Consider the following 18,367-nt stretch of genomic DNA (forward strand, 5'->3'; position numbering starts at 1 on the left):
TAACCAGAATTTCCCATGTTCCAAGTTGTATCTGTTGTGTCTCCTCCAATCACTATGCACCCCTGAGAAATGTCTGGCTCTGTCTTCTCCACATACTCAGGTAACTGTAGACAGCAATAAGGTCTCCCCTCAGTTTTCTCTTTGTAAGGCTGAAAAAGCCCTGTCTAAATTATGTGTACCAAACTCCTTTATGAGCTTGGTTTACCCTTGCTGAACTCCTGCCTGCAAGTCAATATCTTACTTGTAGTGGGGAGCCCAAAATCAAGCACAGATGCTCTTGAGATTCAGTCTGACAAGTGCCAAATAGAGGGGAAGGGTTACATCCCTCCAGCTGCTGGCTGTGCTCTCAGGCTTGGTGGTTTGCCCTTTTTGCTGCAAGTTCAATTGCTGTTAAGAGGAAAAACAGTGTGGGATGGACTGAAGGCTTTCACTTTTATAGATGTGGTTTTAAACATTTGGTCTCTGCAGTTTTGTAATTTCAGATTCGGATTTTGTTATTGTGTAGCTACACCCCTACGAGACAAAAGTCCCTTTCACCTGCTGAAGGTCAGGTGTATAATAGTACCAGTTTCTTCGTTTGTTAAAAAAAGAAAGTTTATGATCACTCACTTTTAAAATAGACCCTATGTTAACATATATTAGCATTCTGTTGGTCCAGATAAGTGGAATAAAGAAAAGTAACAAGATAAGCAGAACAGCTGTGTGCTGTGTGGTTATACTTCAAATGCAGAAAAGAACTGTGTTCAGACTGTGAATACTTCCAGATTTTAAAACAAACAAACCAGAACAAATCTATATGAGAAATTTAATAAGCAAGTAGTTTAAAAGAAAGGTAAGTGCTCAAAGTTATCAAAATGATAATGTAACTAAAATGTTTGTAAGAGACACAGTTTAATATAGTCACAAAGGAAAGGCAGTAAAATTTATTAGCTGAAGCAACAAAACAAGCTGTAAAGATCACCATACACTTAGGAATTGATAATAACAAAATTATATGCAGCTATTAGGCTCATAATTCACTGTTCCTAAGTTCTCTATTTTCACTTAGAGTTCCTTCCTGACTCTCAAAGGTAAGTGATTTTCCATCCTTTCAAGCAATGCAGACTCCTATGTATTAGTCTTCTATTCTGAAGTCTCTGTACACCTCTCAGGCTGTAATACTCTCCAGCAGCCAAAATATGGGGCTACACATAGATTTACCAGACCTGCCAGGACACAGAGATCCTCTATGGCAGCTGACTTGGATTGGGATTCAAGCTTCAGACAGACTGTCACTTGTAGGCAGAGGCTCAGCGTTAAGACAGGTGGTTCTATCACCTTGTTGGGACTTAAACCAACATCCAGTCTTAAACAGTCTTAGTAACTGACCTGTGTGTGTAAGCAGAAAAATATTTATAAAGTATTTTCCATGCTTCATTTTTTTGATCACCAAGTTATAACAAAAGAAGAATAACTTAGAACTCTAAATCAGAAATTACCAGCTATAAAATCTAGTTTTGCACCATTAAAGAATGAACAATTGTTATTAGTTTATTTATTACAATAACCTGGTATGAAGTCAATGTATAATGAATGAAGAACAATGTGTAATGTTATTAAATTTGTAAAAAATTATTTATTTTTTTAAGAATTGTTTGGTTGCTGCGTAAAAAATGGGAATACTTAGTTATATCCAGAATGCCCTATTTGACCATGTCTTTTCTGTTTTCAGTTAGGTATTTGCAAACAAATTTTTAAAATGTAAGAATATCTGAAATGGTGCTAGCTCAGTGATTTCAGACATTCTTGCTTCTAGTTAAAAGCAGGATTTTTTGAAAAATCAGGGGAAAAATGTCTGGAAGAATATGGTTATAATAGACTACAAATCCTTTTGTTGTAATTATCTTACATTTCATTCATTTATTTCAGATTGAAAGGTAGAGTTATGTTTAGAATGTCTCCAGACCATATGCGTCATGCTTTATTTCTGTCATGTTCAAGTTGAAAAAATGTTTCCAGTCAACCTCTCTGAAGAACTTTTTTCATTTTCAAAATCAGATAATTAAACTTAGATTTTTTTTTTTTTTTTCCATCTTGGAAATGCAGTTGCAATGCTGCTAGTAAGGGGTGTTCAGGTGTAGTTGCTGATATTCTAGGTGGTCTTGTGGTTCATCTGCTCTGCTTACATGTTTCAGTGTTGTTTTCTGTGCAGGTCAGGATGTATCATGTTTTATGCTTGTGTTTCAGAACTAAGTTTTCTGTCTGTGTTTTCCTGTTTATTGTACAAAGCATAGCAAAATTTATGTTATTCTGTTAAGGCACACTGAATGCTGTGCATGTTTTGAGGCAGTCAGTCCAGTATGTGTTGTAACATTGTCTGGAGAAATTCAGCAGAGGAATCTGAGGAGCAGGGTTAGATCCAAACAAAACTAGATTTATTTTTAGATTTGTACTCCGAGGTTTGGGTTTTCAGATATGATAATATAGAGACATTGTAGTGACATAAGATAATATGTTATTGTTGTTCTTCATTTGGCTAATGTTTATTTTGTATTTTGATTTCATTGTTCATAATTGCAGGCAAAAATGCTAGCTTTACAGTGGGCTCTCTCAGTGATGGCACACGTAATATTTTTAACCACTTCCCAGTATTTTATTTCTCTGCAAAAGGAATACGCTTGCCCTGATTTCAGAAAAATTATGTCTGGGATCAAGCACAGGATAGGAGTGTGTTGCCTTAATATGAATACCATTCTATTACACAGGCAGTATATTATAATGACAGTATGTTATATTCATCGTGTGGACCCCAATGTACTAGAGTTGTGTAAACAAGGCAATTCATTCTTCCTCTTCAAACTGAAGAAGGCCCAGAGGTAAATGTGCACATTTTCTGGCATCTGGACTAACCTCTTCTGCTAGAGTGCACACCTCCTCTCCTGCCTGGTTGACAGAACTGCACCAAGAGAAAATTGTGATTCTGCCTTTGTGAGGGGTTTTCTTTTAAGAATGGTGTGTCAAAAATTTAAGGTGTCAATCTGTATATTCACTAATGAATGATCACACTATTTTTATACAAATTTTGGTTCTTCTTCATGCAAACTTGAGACATCATTGAGCCACTTATACAGTTACAAGATCTCTTTTTTTTATTGATTTAATTGTATATCTTTTTACTGTGTAAAAAAAAAAAAAGCTGAGTCAGACCCATAATTATCACACACCAAAACCTAACTTATTGATAATACAGAAAAATCCCCCAGTGGAAAGAGGGAGAATTTTACTCCCTTTAACAGGAGAGATTTTATTCCTTAATATTTGTTGAGGAGATTCTCTGGGAGTAATTTTTTCGGGTTCTTTCTGCTCCACATTAAAGCATCTCTCTATGGTCCTCCTGCCTGCTCTTTTATTGATTACTTCCTTACAATTTAGGATGTTATAATACTTCTAATTAGTCATATTTAAATTCCATTGTTCTCAGCCTTTCTCAGCTCATTAGTAAGAACTGGTTTTCAGTTAGTTTTTCTTTGTGAATTTATCCCTTTGTAAGAACTAAAAAAAAAGATTGGTTTTTTTTTTTTTTTTTGGACCACAGCGTAGTTAAGTGTACCACAACTTTCTAGGCAGCAACTGCAAATGCACGTTTCTCTTTTCTTATTGACATTCTAAATACATTTGGTTTTCACAAGGTTTCATCTTTCCCCTGCGCAAGTCACTGGTTCCTTTTGCTTTTTGCAGAGGTCACCAGGTAGTTTAAAACAGTTGTATGACAAAGCAAGTTCTGTAGCATATACATGCTACCCTGTGTAAATGAAAATCAGATTAATTTGAGGCTCTCCAGCAGTCTTGCTGCTGTCATGGTGCCATTTCTCCTAAGGCACATCTCAGGTAGTTCCATCAAGTCCACTGTGTTTAATGTTACTTCTTCAGTTCCTCTCAGTCTTGTCATCTCACTGGTATTTTGTGTGACACAATGGCCTTCCACACCCAGCACAGTTCTGTTTCCTTTTTTAGGCAGGTTTTTCTTTTTGCTGGATAATGCACTGAAGCAATTTTAATGCATATGGGTAATTCTGTGAGCTCGGATGAAAGCAAACAACCAGGACCAGTACTAGCACTGCTGGAGCAGCATGTGAAGAACATTAGTGAATTCTTATGTCAGGAACTTCTATATGTTTTAATACATCTTAGATACAAAGTGCTACAAGCAGCTTTATTAAATCAGTGGAGTTAAATCAGTATAAAATGGCCTAATGTGTTGTAGCATTGGGCAATCTGCTGTGATGCTGTGATACTCTGATGGCTTGCATGGTCCTTACAATTTTCAATTAATTAACAGAATAGCTGCAAACTGATCCCTGGCTATTTAGTTCACTGTCCACAAACAGGAAAAAAAAAGGCTGCTGCCCAGGCAGAGTGGGATGGCTGCTACACAGTCTGGAGACCACTTCAAGTACAATCTCCACCAAGCCAGGATGCCTAAACATTGTGCATTAGTAACTCTGGTACTTGCTGGAGTCTGGGAGCTCTAGAGAGTATAATGGAAATTCCCTTGACCTCATGGGCAGTCCCCATGGGAAGGGATAGGAGGCAATAGCAAATGCAGTGGTGGAAAAGGGTAGAAAAGAGAAGTGAGCTTTTTGTGGAGTTCTTTCTTCCCAAGCAACTATTCTCTGCCTTCTCCAGAAGGAGAGTTAGGAGCTGTTGCCCTATCACATCAACAGCACAGAGCAGTCTCCTCACAGCTGCTTAAGTGCCAATGGTAATATCTCTGATATCAACTTACATTTCTGGTATGAGAAAAGCCCCAGTAACCACATGACAAAAGCAGTAAACCAGCAAGGAAAAAATTTAAAATCTTGCTCTTCCTTATAAATAGAACAAAGCTAATCAGAATAGAACAATGTTAATATATAGAAAAGTGTGTAGCTGATCCCTAAAATCCCTCTCCCCTCGTGGTTTTAGCACTTCCTAACAGTGCATCAACTTCAGTACTTGAAGGGATATCCCTGGAGCTTCTAGGATGAGACTTAATTTTTTTCTGCACAGGAACTGGCTTTACTTATTTGGAAATGCATTGTCAAAACAGCTAAAGGGATTTAGGTGCTCAGATCTTACTGAGCTTAATTTTGGCTTTTGAAGGTAACTAAGACAAGTAAGCAAAGAAACAGCAGCATTTCTCCAAAAATAGTGAATATGAGTTTAGATGAATTGTGCCCGTTCTGTACAATATTCAGGGAAAGGGACTCACAAATGCTGTTGATGTTTCTATAGAATATGATTCTTTTCTACTTTTATGTTCCTCACTGCTTCCTGGTATCTCCCTGGAGGTAATTAGATAGCATGCTGAAACTTCTTCACACAAGCTGAATTTTGAAGAAAGGAAGCAGCTTGGATGAGGATGTGTCAGTTGCTGAGGCTGAGCAGTCAGCCTGTGCCCTTGAACAAAGCCCCTGAGCTCAAAGGACCTTCTACTGAAATACATGAATAGTTCCAGGATATTTTGGAAAATTCCCTACCTACAAGTTGAATGAATCATCCATGTCAGTTTTATAACTGCCGTTAGCTCAGTTAATAGCCCAGTATTAAGAAACATTATAAGAATTATGGAAGTTTTGTCTCCTACAGAGCCACCTCATTATGCAGTACAGGTTCTAAATCCCTTTATGGACTATAACTCTGAATGATTCTTTCTGATCTTGTTCATTGAGACTTTCACATGGAAAGGACATGACTTACTCATTGGAAGACTACATAGGATAGCACACTGTATGTTGTATTCATCTGGATATAGAAATAGCTTTTAATACTATACAGTGAAGCTATCATGGCATGCTAATAGATTTATCTTGGTATATTAACATTAATCTTTTCCTCAGACACAATATAAATTAAAGAGAATTAGCCAAATCTGATCGTTATTTACCCAATGTTAAAGACCAATCTAACTCTGAGATATAGATAACCTAACACTTAAAATAAGGCAGAAGCTCCAAGGCTGTCCTTACCTATAGTATTGAGCTTCTGTTGTTTTGAATAGGAATACTCAGTGTGCTTGCAGAAGTCTGAATTTGTTGTGCTTTCTACCTGCTTTTTATTTAGATTAGTAAGTATGAATTACCTGCTCACCAAAAATACTCAGTTATACCTGGCTGTGTATCCTTTTGTATGTTGAGGGGAAATTTGTGTTCAGTAATTCTTCTTGTGTTGCCTTACCCAACGTAAGAGGAGGAAAAATTTCACATCAGTATTTTTCGGTCCAGTCCAACCCAACACACTCTGAACTCTGATCTGAGCCTTGATCAGCAGATTGTTGAGGTTTAAAGACCTGTGGCCCTTAATGAAGAACAGACAAATGCAGGCAGAGTTTCAAGCAGCTGTGTTTTCTTTCTCACCCCATCAAGACAGCAGCATGTGCTGTGCTGATTGACCATGGCCTCTAGCAGGGGTCCAAGGATGTAGCTTCATATCTTTAGATCTGTAACAGAGAAATCAATTCTTCAGCAGGCAGTTCCATAAGCAGTAAAATAAATCTATGTGGTACGTAAAGAATAAAATACTTAGCAATATTATGGCTAGAATTATCCCAAATAGTGGCAGTTAGATGCCTGTTTCATGCAGACTTGAGGGAAGATGTTTAGCTCTAAATTCTGTAGTTCAGTAAAACACACTTGCAGTTTGTTATGAGAGCAAAAAGGGAAGCTAGTTTTCAAATTGATTTGGTATCTCTTAGGAGATACAGCATCAGGGATGATAGTGTTACCAGCTGTATCTTGATCAATTGCCCATGCACAAAGGTGAACAAAGTGCTGTAGGATCTGCAGCTGTAAGAATACTTTCAGTGTCCCTAGTGTTTTTCAGAGCATGACGTAAAGATATGGTGAGTTATTCTTATATATATATATGCCGGGTTGATAAAATAAGTAAGTCAGTATTCTCAGAAGTTTTGGGTTCTGCCTATCCTTACACATCAGCTCGTACATCTCTCCTCCATTCTGAATTTTGGGAGCTGGCCCTCACCTATCACTTTCTGCATTCACATTCCAGATCACGTTAATGGTCACTGCACCAGCCCGACCTCCCAGAGCTGCGGTTCAGGGAAGCGACTTTCCAGCGCGGACGTCTCCAAAGTGAACCGCCGGGGGCCTGGGAGACCCCCCTTCAGAAAAGCACAGTCTGCAGCCTGCATGGAGATTTCCCTCCCAGTCACCACAGAAGGTGGGTGGCAGTGAATATTTAGCTAGGTGTTTGGGAGTTTCTCACCGGGTGTGAAAGCAACCAAGTGCAGTATGGTCCTTGTCCTAATCACTGCCCTCCACTGCTGTCTCCAGCTGACTGATTAGAATCAGAACCATCCCTGTGTGTCAGTGCTGTTACTAACAAACCTGCTCCTGAGCTCTGTGCTGCCCAGGGATGCCATGTGCTGAGCCTTGATGACCTCTTACAGCCATCCCTTGCCTGTATGGATTGGGTGCTTAGCTCCAGAAAAGCAGGGGTTACCATCAGCTGATGCACAGTTCTTCTGAAAGTACTTCTAGCATTAGTACTTCTAGCAGTACTAATGCTTTACACTCTCCTTGTCTCTACTTACAGGTCTGAAATCAGTAAAATACTTGTAGAATGTGAGTTCAGGCTTTGCACATGTATATTTATGTATTTATTGGGACTGAAGACTTTCTAAAATTCCATAATTCCTTGCCACTGCTTTTAGTAACATCATAATGCATAATGCAATATTTTTTTCTATTTATAATAAGTTTCTTGAAAAAAGTCTTCAAATACTTTTCTGCCTAAGCAGGGAGTTTCAATGAAACTGAGAGCTCCAAATGGAAATGTATTTTGCTTAAAATGTAGAATAAGCTCATTTTAATTCCAGCAGTGCCAGCTATTTCACTGCAGATTGTTAAGCAGAAGCATTCAGCTGATGTGTTTTTCTTCAATCTTGATGATGTTCCCACTCTGCTGTTGGTGGTCTTGGCCTTTGTCTCCCAGGCTTCCAGGTCCCCCAGATTCATGCAATAGGACAGTGCATTATCTGTGCAGAAAAGCTCCAGTCTATCAAAAATGGAAAAAGGATAGCATCAAAAATATTATGTAGGACTGTAGTGTTGGTTGTATTCTATTTTAGGAATAGGTTAAAATTTAATAAAATTTAAACTACAGAAATTGGAGGATTTAATTTTTTTGTAATGAAATAATTTTAACAATTAACTCTCTTTCAAATCCAAGCTTTTAATTGTAATCAAGTTGCAAAATTATTTCTTAAGTACCAAAGAGATAGCAATCTCCTGTGGCTACTGTCTGGGCTGTTGCATGGCCTGAATCCCCTGTGATGCTATCAGTGACAGGTAGTGAGCAACACCATGACTCTAGCAAGGAGCATTTGTATCCTACCTTGGCCACCTGCAAAGGTGTCAGGATCACAGAACTGGTTTATGGCTGGAACCAGTACTCCATAGTTTGTTGATGGAGACAGAGCAAGGGGAGTTACATAATGCAGAGTTCCTAATTTTGTGGTTTTAAATGCCATTTAATACAAATACCTTTAGTATTGGCTACAAACTACTAGGATCTTTGGGGGGTTTTTTCTTTGCTTTAGGATAATTAAAAATAGCAAATTCTTCTTTCGCTTTTGTTCTGACTACTGTGAGGATCACACAACAGAAAAATAGTGTCTGCATGTGTGAGATCCTATTAAAAAAAAACATCCCCATTTGGCATAAAGGTTTCTAAGATAGTATTCTTAACCAGAATGGAGCTGATATCCTCACGTCTGTGGCAGTGTCCTCTAGCAGCTTGATATCCTCAAGTCTGTGGCAGTGTCCTCTAGCAGCTCCTCCTGATTGATTTAAGATCAGCATTTATCTACATCAACATTTATCTACATTTCCTCAGTGGGACACAGAGCATGGTCAGAGGCTTTCTGCCAAGCTGCTGTGCTCACTGGAGGTGTTTCCATCTCCCACCTCTCTCATTAGAGCTCTGGTAGAGTTCACCTCCCATTGCCAGAGGCTGTCACACCAGAAGAAACAGTGGTGGAAGAGGGATCCTTTGAATAGTCCCTTTTTGTTTTAGTACAGAAACATTTAGCTTAAAAAGCATTCTATATTAGGTTACTTTATGCAGCTCCCTTTGCACTAAAGCAAATGGGAAGTGCTGAGAATAAGCTTTCTCTTTAAAATGTGGAATTGGCTTTGATCAAAAGCTTCTTGTTGGGCTGTTCTAAAATAAAACAAAAATATCCTCTAAGTGGTAAGAATTTTTTGGCTACTTAGGAGTGTATGCTTAAATAAACAATAGGTGTATTCACAAGAATTTATTTTTTTTTAAATATCCTCATGTGGTGAATCAAGATACATATTGTATGTCCTTGTTAGAGCTGGGAATATGTCAGGTTAGTACTTGGTAGGATTTTGTTGTACCTGAGTAGAATTTAGATTAGAGATTGCACTTTTTATACATCAAAAACAAAACCAACAAAGCTTTTGTGTGTGGATAGATGGTTTTTACCTTTTCTTAAGCCTGTCTCTAAAGCACTGATAACACTTGGAGATTTTTATTAGTGCTTCCATTTCCTGCTCCTTACAATCTCTTCTAATTGATGTGATTTAAAAAATAAAGCATTTTGGTGACTAATCAGATGTACTCTATTAGAATAATAAACCAGGCTTCACTTCTCATACTGGATTTCAAAAGCTACCTATTTAAATCTGATCTTCTGATATGATAGGAACTCGATTTCCAGCATTTCCATCAAGTGTATTTTCAAGCAACTTTTATACAGTAATTCTTCTCACTTCATTCCTTTTAGATTGATTGTCAAGATTTTGCTGAGTTTTACCTCTCTTTATATGTGTTTAAGGACTCCTGATTTCTGAAGGATGTCTTTGCAGTGATGAATCATAGGAAGAAAATGGAGGGGAAGGGTGGGGAGAGGTGTCTTGTTTTCAGCCAGTCAAGTATTGCAAACTGTTAAATAAAATGCTGCTATTTCTTCCACACTCATAGGAGAATAATTCAAAACCCAGATAACAGTAGCAGAGGAGTCATGTCTATGCAGGCATGGTTACTGTTGCTTCTTAAAGCGGGTGTCTTTCTCACTATTCTCACCTAACATGGCAAAAGTTGAAAAGCTCTAAAGTTTTTTAAACTCGTGTTGATTTTATTCCAAGCTAAAGATTATTGCTATTTCAGTTTCAAAGCCTGGTAGGTTTTTTTCCCCAGAAACATTACTGTCTAGATGAAATAGTTTGTTATGGTCATTTTTTGCCAGTAACTACCCAGACATTTAATACAGCACTTCTCAAATATAATTTCTATTCATTTCTATTTAAAATGTTACATGTTGTCCCTGTAGTATCTTCTGGTTTAATAAACACAATATTCTCACAGCTATACTATCCAATTCTGTAGTTCCTCGGTATTCTAAATCTAATTTTAGAAAGAAATGAGAATTTTACAAGTTCTTAATAGCATATTATTAATTCCAAATAATATTGTTTTCACATGCTTTTGATTAAGCTGTTTTTTCCTTGCAATAATATAAGATTGTATTTGCATTGTAAACAAAACCACAAATGCAGGAAATTCCATTACTGAACTTCTAAACTCAGAACTTCTTCCAGAAGTTTTTTAGGCTTTAGGAGTTAATGATTATATTTATTTGGTAAGGCTTTCTTTGCACAAGGTATAAAGAAGTTGGGGGAGTTTTTTTGTTTGTTTTTTATTTATCCAGTTAACACTGTGCTTTTAAATATCAACAGCTGTTTAATAAAATACCATGCAAATTACTCTTATTGATGAAAATCTTTAGAGATATTTATCCCATGATGTCATCCTGGGATAGACATCCCTAGAAAGGGAATGCATTTTGTCTCCAAACTTAGTGGATTTCCTTGCAGGCTGTAGGTGTTTGCACCGATCATATTTTGGTCTCTTCCAGCTGTAGGCTCCAACTTGCACCCTGTGCTCCCAGCAGCTGTCCCTGCAGAAACACTGAAATCAGTATTTTAGAACCGTAGAATGATGAGGTTTGGAAGGGACCTTAAAAATCATCTAGATCCCACCCTCATGTGATGAGCAGGGACACCTCCCACCAGACCAGGTTGCTCACAGCCCCATCCATACTGGCCTTGAACACTTCCAGGGATGGACTAGCCACAGTTTCCCTAGGCAACCTGTGCCAGCATCTCACCACCCTCACAGGGAAGTGTTATATTAACCTTTTAGCTTTCTTGGGGAAAATGTGTACCCCTACCTGGCTTGCCTTCTATTCTATTGCACAGATCCAAAATAGCCCATCTCAGTCTAAGAGATAATACTGCATAGGTGTTAAGCCCATTACAGCCCCCTTTCCATGTAGCACAGCACAGATTCCAGCCTGGTCAAGGATTTCAGGGTAGATGAATAGGCCCCAAAACATCTGCTCTTTTTCTGCATATGAAAACAAAATTTTTATTTCAACCTGATTTTTCCTTATAGTTTTAGAATAAAGAAAACACTGAATTGTAAAAAACAGTGGTGTTAATAAAGTTGTTTTGGGAAGGAACTCAGTGTAGTTATACTTGTATAGCTGGAGGATATACAGAGGTGTGCACATCACCCTTGACCTGATGTGGCTAAATCTTGGTGCTACAAACTTTCATCTGAACCAGGAAGCCTAACAAGGATTTGCTGTATGTTTAAATTTTCTAGGAATGCTGAGAGCAGTCTTTACATTTGCTTTTGCTTTTCTTTATAATGATTCAGTTTCAGCATTTACCTCAGCTTTATGATTAACTCTTGATTATACATAGTTAAAATCTGATGTAGAGCTCTTGTAAAGAAATGTCACTGTGAGCTGACAAAACAAACAACTCAAGAATAGTTAGGCATTATCTTTAATAACATTATCAAAAAATCTATCGAGTGAATTCTATGGTAAATACAATACAATTTCCATTTTAATAGGTCCAGTATATATTTTATATTTAAGTTGGGTTTTTTTGCATCTGCATATGGAATGACTGAAACTGTTTGAAGGATAAGTTGTTTAGTATCTTGCATTATTTTGTCCAATTTGTTTTGGACATGTGTAGTCTTCTTATATGCTATAAACTTTAATTTTTTATTATGATTATTCAAAAGTATTTGTGAGGATCGCTATAAGAAATATTTTAGACAGCCTTGCAGAGGCTTCTGTACTTTTTTTCATGCTGTATTTTGGTCTAGGTTTTTGGGTTCTTGGGTGCTGAGTTTTTGAGGCTTTTGGTTTGCTTCTTAGATTCAGCAAATTTTACAAATAGTTTTCTGTGTGTGTTTGTCATCCTGTTACTTTGGTCTATTGTTTCAGCAACAAGGTTTACAAAATCTTGGTATCACTCCATTCCTTAATCAGTATTAGCCCATATGCATACAAAGCCATAGAGGAAGCCTGTCATGTGCTCTTGTTAATCCAGCATGCTGGTAGTCAGGGTCTTGGAAATATGATACCGAGTGGTTACCTTATAAAAAGCCTGTGGAGTGAGGAACCAGGCTCAGCTGATGCTGTGCTGTGTATCACAGTATTTCCTATGTAACTTATGTACAATTTATATCAGGTTTTCTCTTGCCAGGTATGGCTGTAGCACTGCTGTATGTGTAGCACCGTGCATATTTTTGGACAGTGAGGTTTCCTTCCCATGTGGCAAGGTGTGTGCAGGGGGGGGGGGAAGAAGGTGATTTCTGTTTTATTGTTGTTTTTTCTTGGGTCTTTTGGGTCTGGATTCCACATTTGGATGTGAACTAAGTGGTGGTGGCCTAGAAGACTATCAGTTCAGTTTTCAACTCCGAGGCTTCCAAGGAAAGAGGGAAACAACCTGCAGAATGAATCAAGTGCATGGCTGGGCATTGCAGGGAGGAAGGGAATAATCTGCTGTCCCTCTCTGCTGAGAAAAGGTCAGGATGTAATGGACATAAATTGCTAAGGTAGAGGCATGGCTTCAGGGAGACAGTAGGAAATTCGTTTTGATCACAAGGATAGTTAACCACAGAAATGTATTCTCTGAGGAGGTTATTGCATCTCTGGCTGGTTTTAAGAACAACTCCTATCTTTGCTGCATTCCCCTTGCCATGCCACTCCATATGGCAGAGTGGATGATTTCTGGTAAACTTCCTTGCCCAAGCAGCCAGTCTGACACCTGATCCACTGAGCACCTTACAGCAGTCATGGGACCACACTTCTTGAGGCTCCTGAGTGCCATGGCTTTTCACAACTGGGCTTTCATAGCAGATGGAAGATCCCTTGACTTGAGATATTTTTTACTTACTTCTTATTGAGGGTTTATGGTGTTGGCTTTGCTTGTAAATAATTTCAACTTTGTTAGCATTTGAAATTATTTTATATCATTGTAACTAGTAACAGAAAGAATAGTGTAATAGGAAATAATATAATAGAATAATAGGAAATAATTTAGAGACACTGTGGTAAGCTACAGCCTCCACTAGCTGCTCAGTTTGTCATCACATTTCTTAGCTATGCATACAAGTAGATAAAAATGATGCATTGAGGTCCAGTTCTGTATCTAGAAAGCCCACTCCATACTGCAGAAAGCTTTACTCAAATTAAGAAGTTATTAGGAGCTTTTTTGCACTGCAAACTGATCAGCTTGCAATGCCCTGTATCCCTGGAAAAGGAAGGGGGAGAGGTTCTATAAAGACTGAGGTGCCTTCTGAAAGAGCATGCCTGATGGCCAGGAAAGGCCTGGGAAGAGAGAAGAGCATGTGAGCTTCTGGTGTCTAAATTCCAACTCTGTTGGGCTAGGCAGAGTTCATGTTTGTTTTTTCCTTGGAGTACCTTTTCTCTCAGGTTTAGCAGGATGTTAGGATCCACTTGTTTTCTTACCATCTGCAAATTTTCCTTGTTTTTTTTAAAACAACAAGCTAAAAGAAAACTTTGTTATTTGTACATTCATTGAATCTCTAGTCAGTTTTGATTTAAATGGTGATTTGATTCCAAGTTAATTTAATTTCACACTGTACTCTAGGCATGTTGAATTTGGAGGATGTGTTTTGCCCTGCGTGCTCAAGTTTAGCATTTTTCTGCTTGCTAGCAATTGCTTCAGGTCAACATAAAGTGTTTTTCTACTTCTGAAATAATTTTTGAAACATTTTTGAAGTGGAACACACCATTGGGTGTTTCCTGGTACTTCTGTGGCAGAATGGAACAGGTGGTGGGCTGTTGTGTATCAAGAACTGGGGAGAAGTACAGGAATATAATGAGATTGTCCAAGTTACATGATATTAGCTGGTCCAAAAGTTTGGGGGGTTTTTTAAGCAAGGATTTTTCAATTACAGTTCTACAAGAAGAGGATCTATTGGGAGAGAGGAGGCTTTAAAATGCTTTCCCTTGCTTCCTTATAATGTTAACTGTTTTTACTTCATTATTGAATGAATCCAATTTTTTCATCTATAAAGCCTTTTGTCTGCACCTTATTCTTGGGTACTTCCACATGTGGAAGTTATATTCTTTACCAAAACATCAGTGTTATGAAAGACAGTTCAGCAGATGGATATTTTAGGTTGGGATTTAAGTTCTAGAGAATTGTGATGTTTTTGATTAAAGAACATATGTCCAAACTTAAAGCCTATATCCAAATTGAACCCTTAGTGATTTGAATGTGAAGACACTTTGCATGTGTAAGTGAAGGGACATGATTCATACAACTAAATATGGAAGTCTGAAAGATTACGTACTGTAAAGATCTGCCATATTTTTATCTTTCTATAAAAATGCTGATTTCTACTTTGTTTTCAATAGGAAGATTGGTTCTGCCCTAACGGTTCCCTTATGTTTTTAAAAGACGCTGAACTAAAAACCTAGGCCTGAACTTTACCATATTCTGGAAATATCAAAATAAAGATCCAAGTCTGGTGACTTAATCTATCTTCTCTTTTGGGCCTTTCTTTGCCATCATTTACATCAGTCTTGTGTCAGTCCAGTTGCACAAAGCCATTTAGGTTACACTGCCAGAACTGTCACAATTTCAGTACATTTCAGAACTTCTTTCCCAGGGGGAGGGTCAAGCACCTCCCAGCTGTGAGCTCGATGCCAGCACAGACATTGCCACCCTGGTTTGAATGTTCTGCTAGCAGTATATTCACTCTTTTCAACATAGTTTTAGGGAAACTTCTACTAGTAGATCCAGCAGGAAATAATTCACAGTAAAAATCCAGATTGTTATCGCAGTTTTTGTGCTTCAGATAACTTTTGCTGCATTCTAGTCAGTTGCTTTGTGTGGAATATAGCTTTAGAGTGCTGCTATTAAAAAAAGGTGTTTGAAGATGTTTCTAGCCAAGTAATGGTGCATTGTTCTTCTTAAATGTGTGAAAACCCTGCAGCGTTATTTCCTGCCCCTGTCTCCTCTGTGTTGCTGAAGCATTGCAGTCACTGATATGGTTCTGTGTTGCTGAAGCATTGCAGTCACTGATACGGTTCTGTCTCTGTGATGTTGCTGTGTGCAAATTCATGCTTGGAAGTATAATTCCTTTACTCTATGCTTACACTGGCATCCAGAGCTTTGCATGCTTTCCTGACTATACAGTTTTAACAGTGACGGATTCCTCTTAAAAATTTTAAGATTATGATCCCTAAAACTGGCAGATGTTTTAATAATTTCATTAGCTTCTGTTAAGTGTGATACTTGGGATTAAAACTTAGAGAAATCTCCAAGTGGGGAGAATATTAAACATTTGACTTTTTTCAGAAATATATTGATTTCCAGAATATGTTTCTTTCCATGTCAAAGGTCAGGTTTTTATATGCTTTATAAGCTGATCAATTACTTGGTATGTTAAAAACCAGGAGAGGACCCATAAATAGCATCCAAGACATTGACAGCCAGTTGCAAAAATCTCCAGTAATGAATGTGAACATTTGCAGTGAAAATGTTGATCTTTATTACTAGTAGTTTTCTTTAATTCCTCATACCACGTGTTACTTCTATTTTCATGATTCCTAACTTCAAGAAGAAAATGTGTTAATGCTTCTATGTTAGTACGAGATCCATTATTTTAAAATAATGACAATGAAAATTTCTTGTTTCCCTTACAAAGACTTTGCTACAGATGAGAATAGAGAAGTCATAACATTCCCCTCATCTTTTCATTAGTATTCTCTCTCTTTTTTTTTTTTTTTTTTTTTTTAATTCCATGGGAAAGAAAGGAAATTCAAGTTTTATTTCCAAGCAAAAGGTTTCTGCAATCTCTGTTCTGCAGGGCTGACAGTTGAAACATATGGAGTCATTTACTCAAATTATCTTTTCAATTCTAAGAATCCCCCAAACCCTAAACTAAATCTTCTCCTAGACACCAGGGCACTGCAGCAGGACAGCTCTGCCATGCACGGAAGGAGCCAAGGGCAATAACCACTCAGGGCTGCTTTTATATAAATGTCACAGTGTTGGCTCAATTGTTCTTGTCCTTCTTCCACTGATTTTGTGGCAGTGGGTTACATTTCCAGGCGGGCAATGCTGCAGCAATTAGGTGGAATCCGTTCATTCTCACAGGACAAGCATCACTGTGCTGCTCACACATGGATGAACAAAGGTGACACTCGAAAGCACTGGCTTCATTTTTTGTCCTCGCGTGTCAGATGAAGTCTCCTGTGTGTTTCTGTCAGTGAGGTGGGTAGCAAGTCACAGGTTTCGCCGTTGCTTTTAAATCAGAAGCCTTCTAATTTTGTGCTGCTGATAGCAAGGATTTAAGTCAGCCCAGTGTTGTGAAGGAAGTTGGTTCCTGTGTTTCCATCTGCAACTCACTAACCCAAAGGTTAGGGTTCATTCAGGGCTGAATGAAAACATTTTGAAGAAAGCAGGATTACTGTTAGGAGGGTAGTGGAATTTATGTTGTGTGGTCTTAATGCGTGGAAAGCAGATTTTTGAAATGCCCTGGCTGCATAATTGTGCTTTGGCTCAGAGCTGATCAGAGTCTTAATAGCCTTAATTGCAGTATCTCCCAAACGATAGTCACCTGTCTCAGGGGACAACAGATCCCCCAATGGTACTCTCAGCTTCTCTGCTGATAGTTGCAGAACTATTTGGAGACCTAGTGGTAAGGAAAGAGAAAAAAAAGAAAAAAATAAAAAGAAAAGGGAAAAAAAGAAGAAAAAAAGGAAAGGAAAAAAAAAGAAAAAAGAAAAGAAAAAAAAGAGCCAGGTCTGCAAGAGGAAAAGGAGGAAAAAAAGGACATAGTTGTCTGAGACAGCTGGGTGGGAGCAGAGGGATCCTGGGTGTTGGATATGTACCTCTCAGAGAAAAAGGGATACTGGACTCCCTCAAAGCAGGAGGAAATTTAGAGGCAGGAGCTCATTTATGAGACAGTGTCATATAGCAGGATGTTCTGCAGAAAAGAAGAGGGAGAAAACTGAACAGCAAAAAAGTATCTGCTTTTCACATCTGAACATCCCATGCCTTACTGAAGCAGGGTGTCCAAATAAACTTTGTTTGACCTGTGTTACAGGGAGTACCTGGAGGTGTTCCTGGTTCAGACTTGAGCAGACAGATGTTGTAGCTGACATCCCTGCCATCCCCATAGAAGAGAAAACCCAGAATATGGTGGTTGGGTTAAGGATTGCTACAGATTGACAGTGTTCATACAGGACAACTTTTGGAAGGTGGAACCTTGTTTTAAAACATAGCAATCATGCTAGCAAAGGGTATGGCAAGGTTTTTTTAATTTCCCAAAGAAAGTGCTTTTATGTTTCTCTAGGATACAGTGGAGTGGCTTCTAAATAAGGAATATGGGTTATAATCTGAGAAAGGAGTCCCAGGGAGTAGGCCTAAATAAAATTCTATCCTGAAATCTAGGAAGAGGAAAGATTTCTTCCTTGTTTTTATAGCTAGCCAGTGAAGTCACATAGTGATTGCAGCCTTTCATAGGTTTTGGTTTGCTGTTCCTGTATGTTTAATGACATCAAATTTTGACATGTGTTGTGCTGATCTTCAGCATATCAGTTTGAGTGGTGAATTTAATAGAAAACGGCACAGTATGTTCCCAAAAGTGTTGCAAAGACTGTTAGTGTCAGTTCTGTGAAGATGTATTAGTTAACTGTACTGCACAGGAGTGAGGAACATTTCTTTCTAAGTTAGGGAGGGAGAAAGCTTGATGACACATGCAAATGCCACATCCTATATTTTAAGTTTGGTGTGTGTCGCCTACACTAACTGCATTTGTCCTTTCAACATCTTTCCTAGTTTGAGCACCACGGTATTTGAATTTTATGTGACTGTGACATTAATAAACCTGTTAAAGAGAACATGAATTACATAATTACATTTTATTAAAATTAGGTAGCCTTTGGGGAAAAAAACACATATAGAGAGATGTAGAGCACTGATGATCTCTGCCTTGAAATTACCGTCTTACCCTTCTG

The 18,367-nt window shown here is 38.1% G+C and overlaps 1 protein-coding gene across 4 annotated transcripts in view; it reads left to right on the forward strand.

Annotated features, from left to right (window-relative positions):
* Nucleotides 1-18,367, forward strand: part of STXBP5L (syntaxin binding protein 5L) — a 189,862-nt gene that overhangs the window by 158,006 nt on the left and 13,489 nt on the right. For all 4 annotated transcript variants that reach the window (XM_071760679.1, XM_071760670.1, XM_071760689.1 and 1 more), the window contains one exon: nt 7,027-7,197. In XM_071760679.1, coding sequence (XP_071616780.1) covers nt 7,027-7,197 — 171 coding nt within the window. The remainder of the gene's footprint in view (nt 1-7,026; nt 7,198-18,367) is intronic.

This window comes from Heliangelus exortis, chromosome 1, assembly GCF_036169615.1.
Source record: "Heliangelus exortis chromosome 1, bHelExo1.hap1, whole genome shotgun sequence".
Taxonomy (NCBI): domain Eukaryota; kingdom Metazoa; phylum Chordata; class Aves; order Apodiformes; family Trochilidae; genus Heliangelus; species Heliangelus exortis.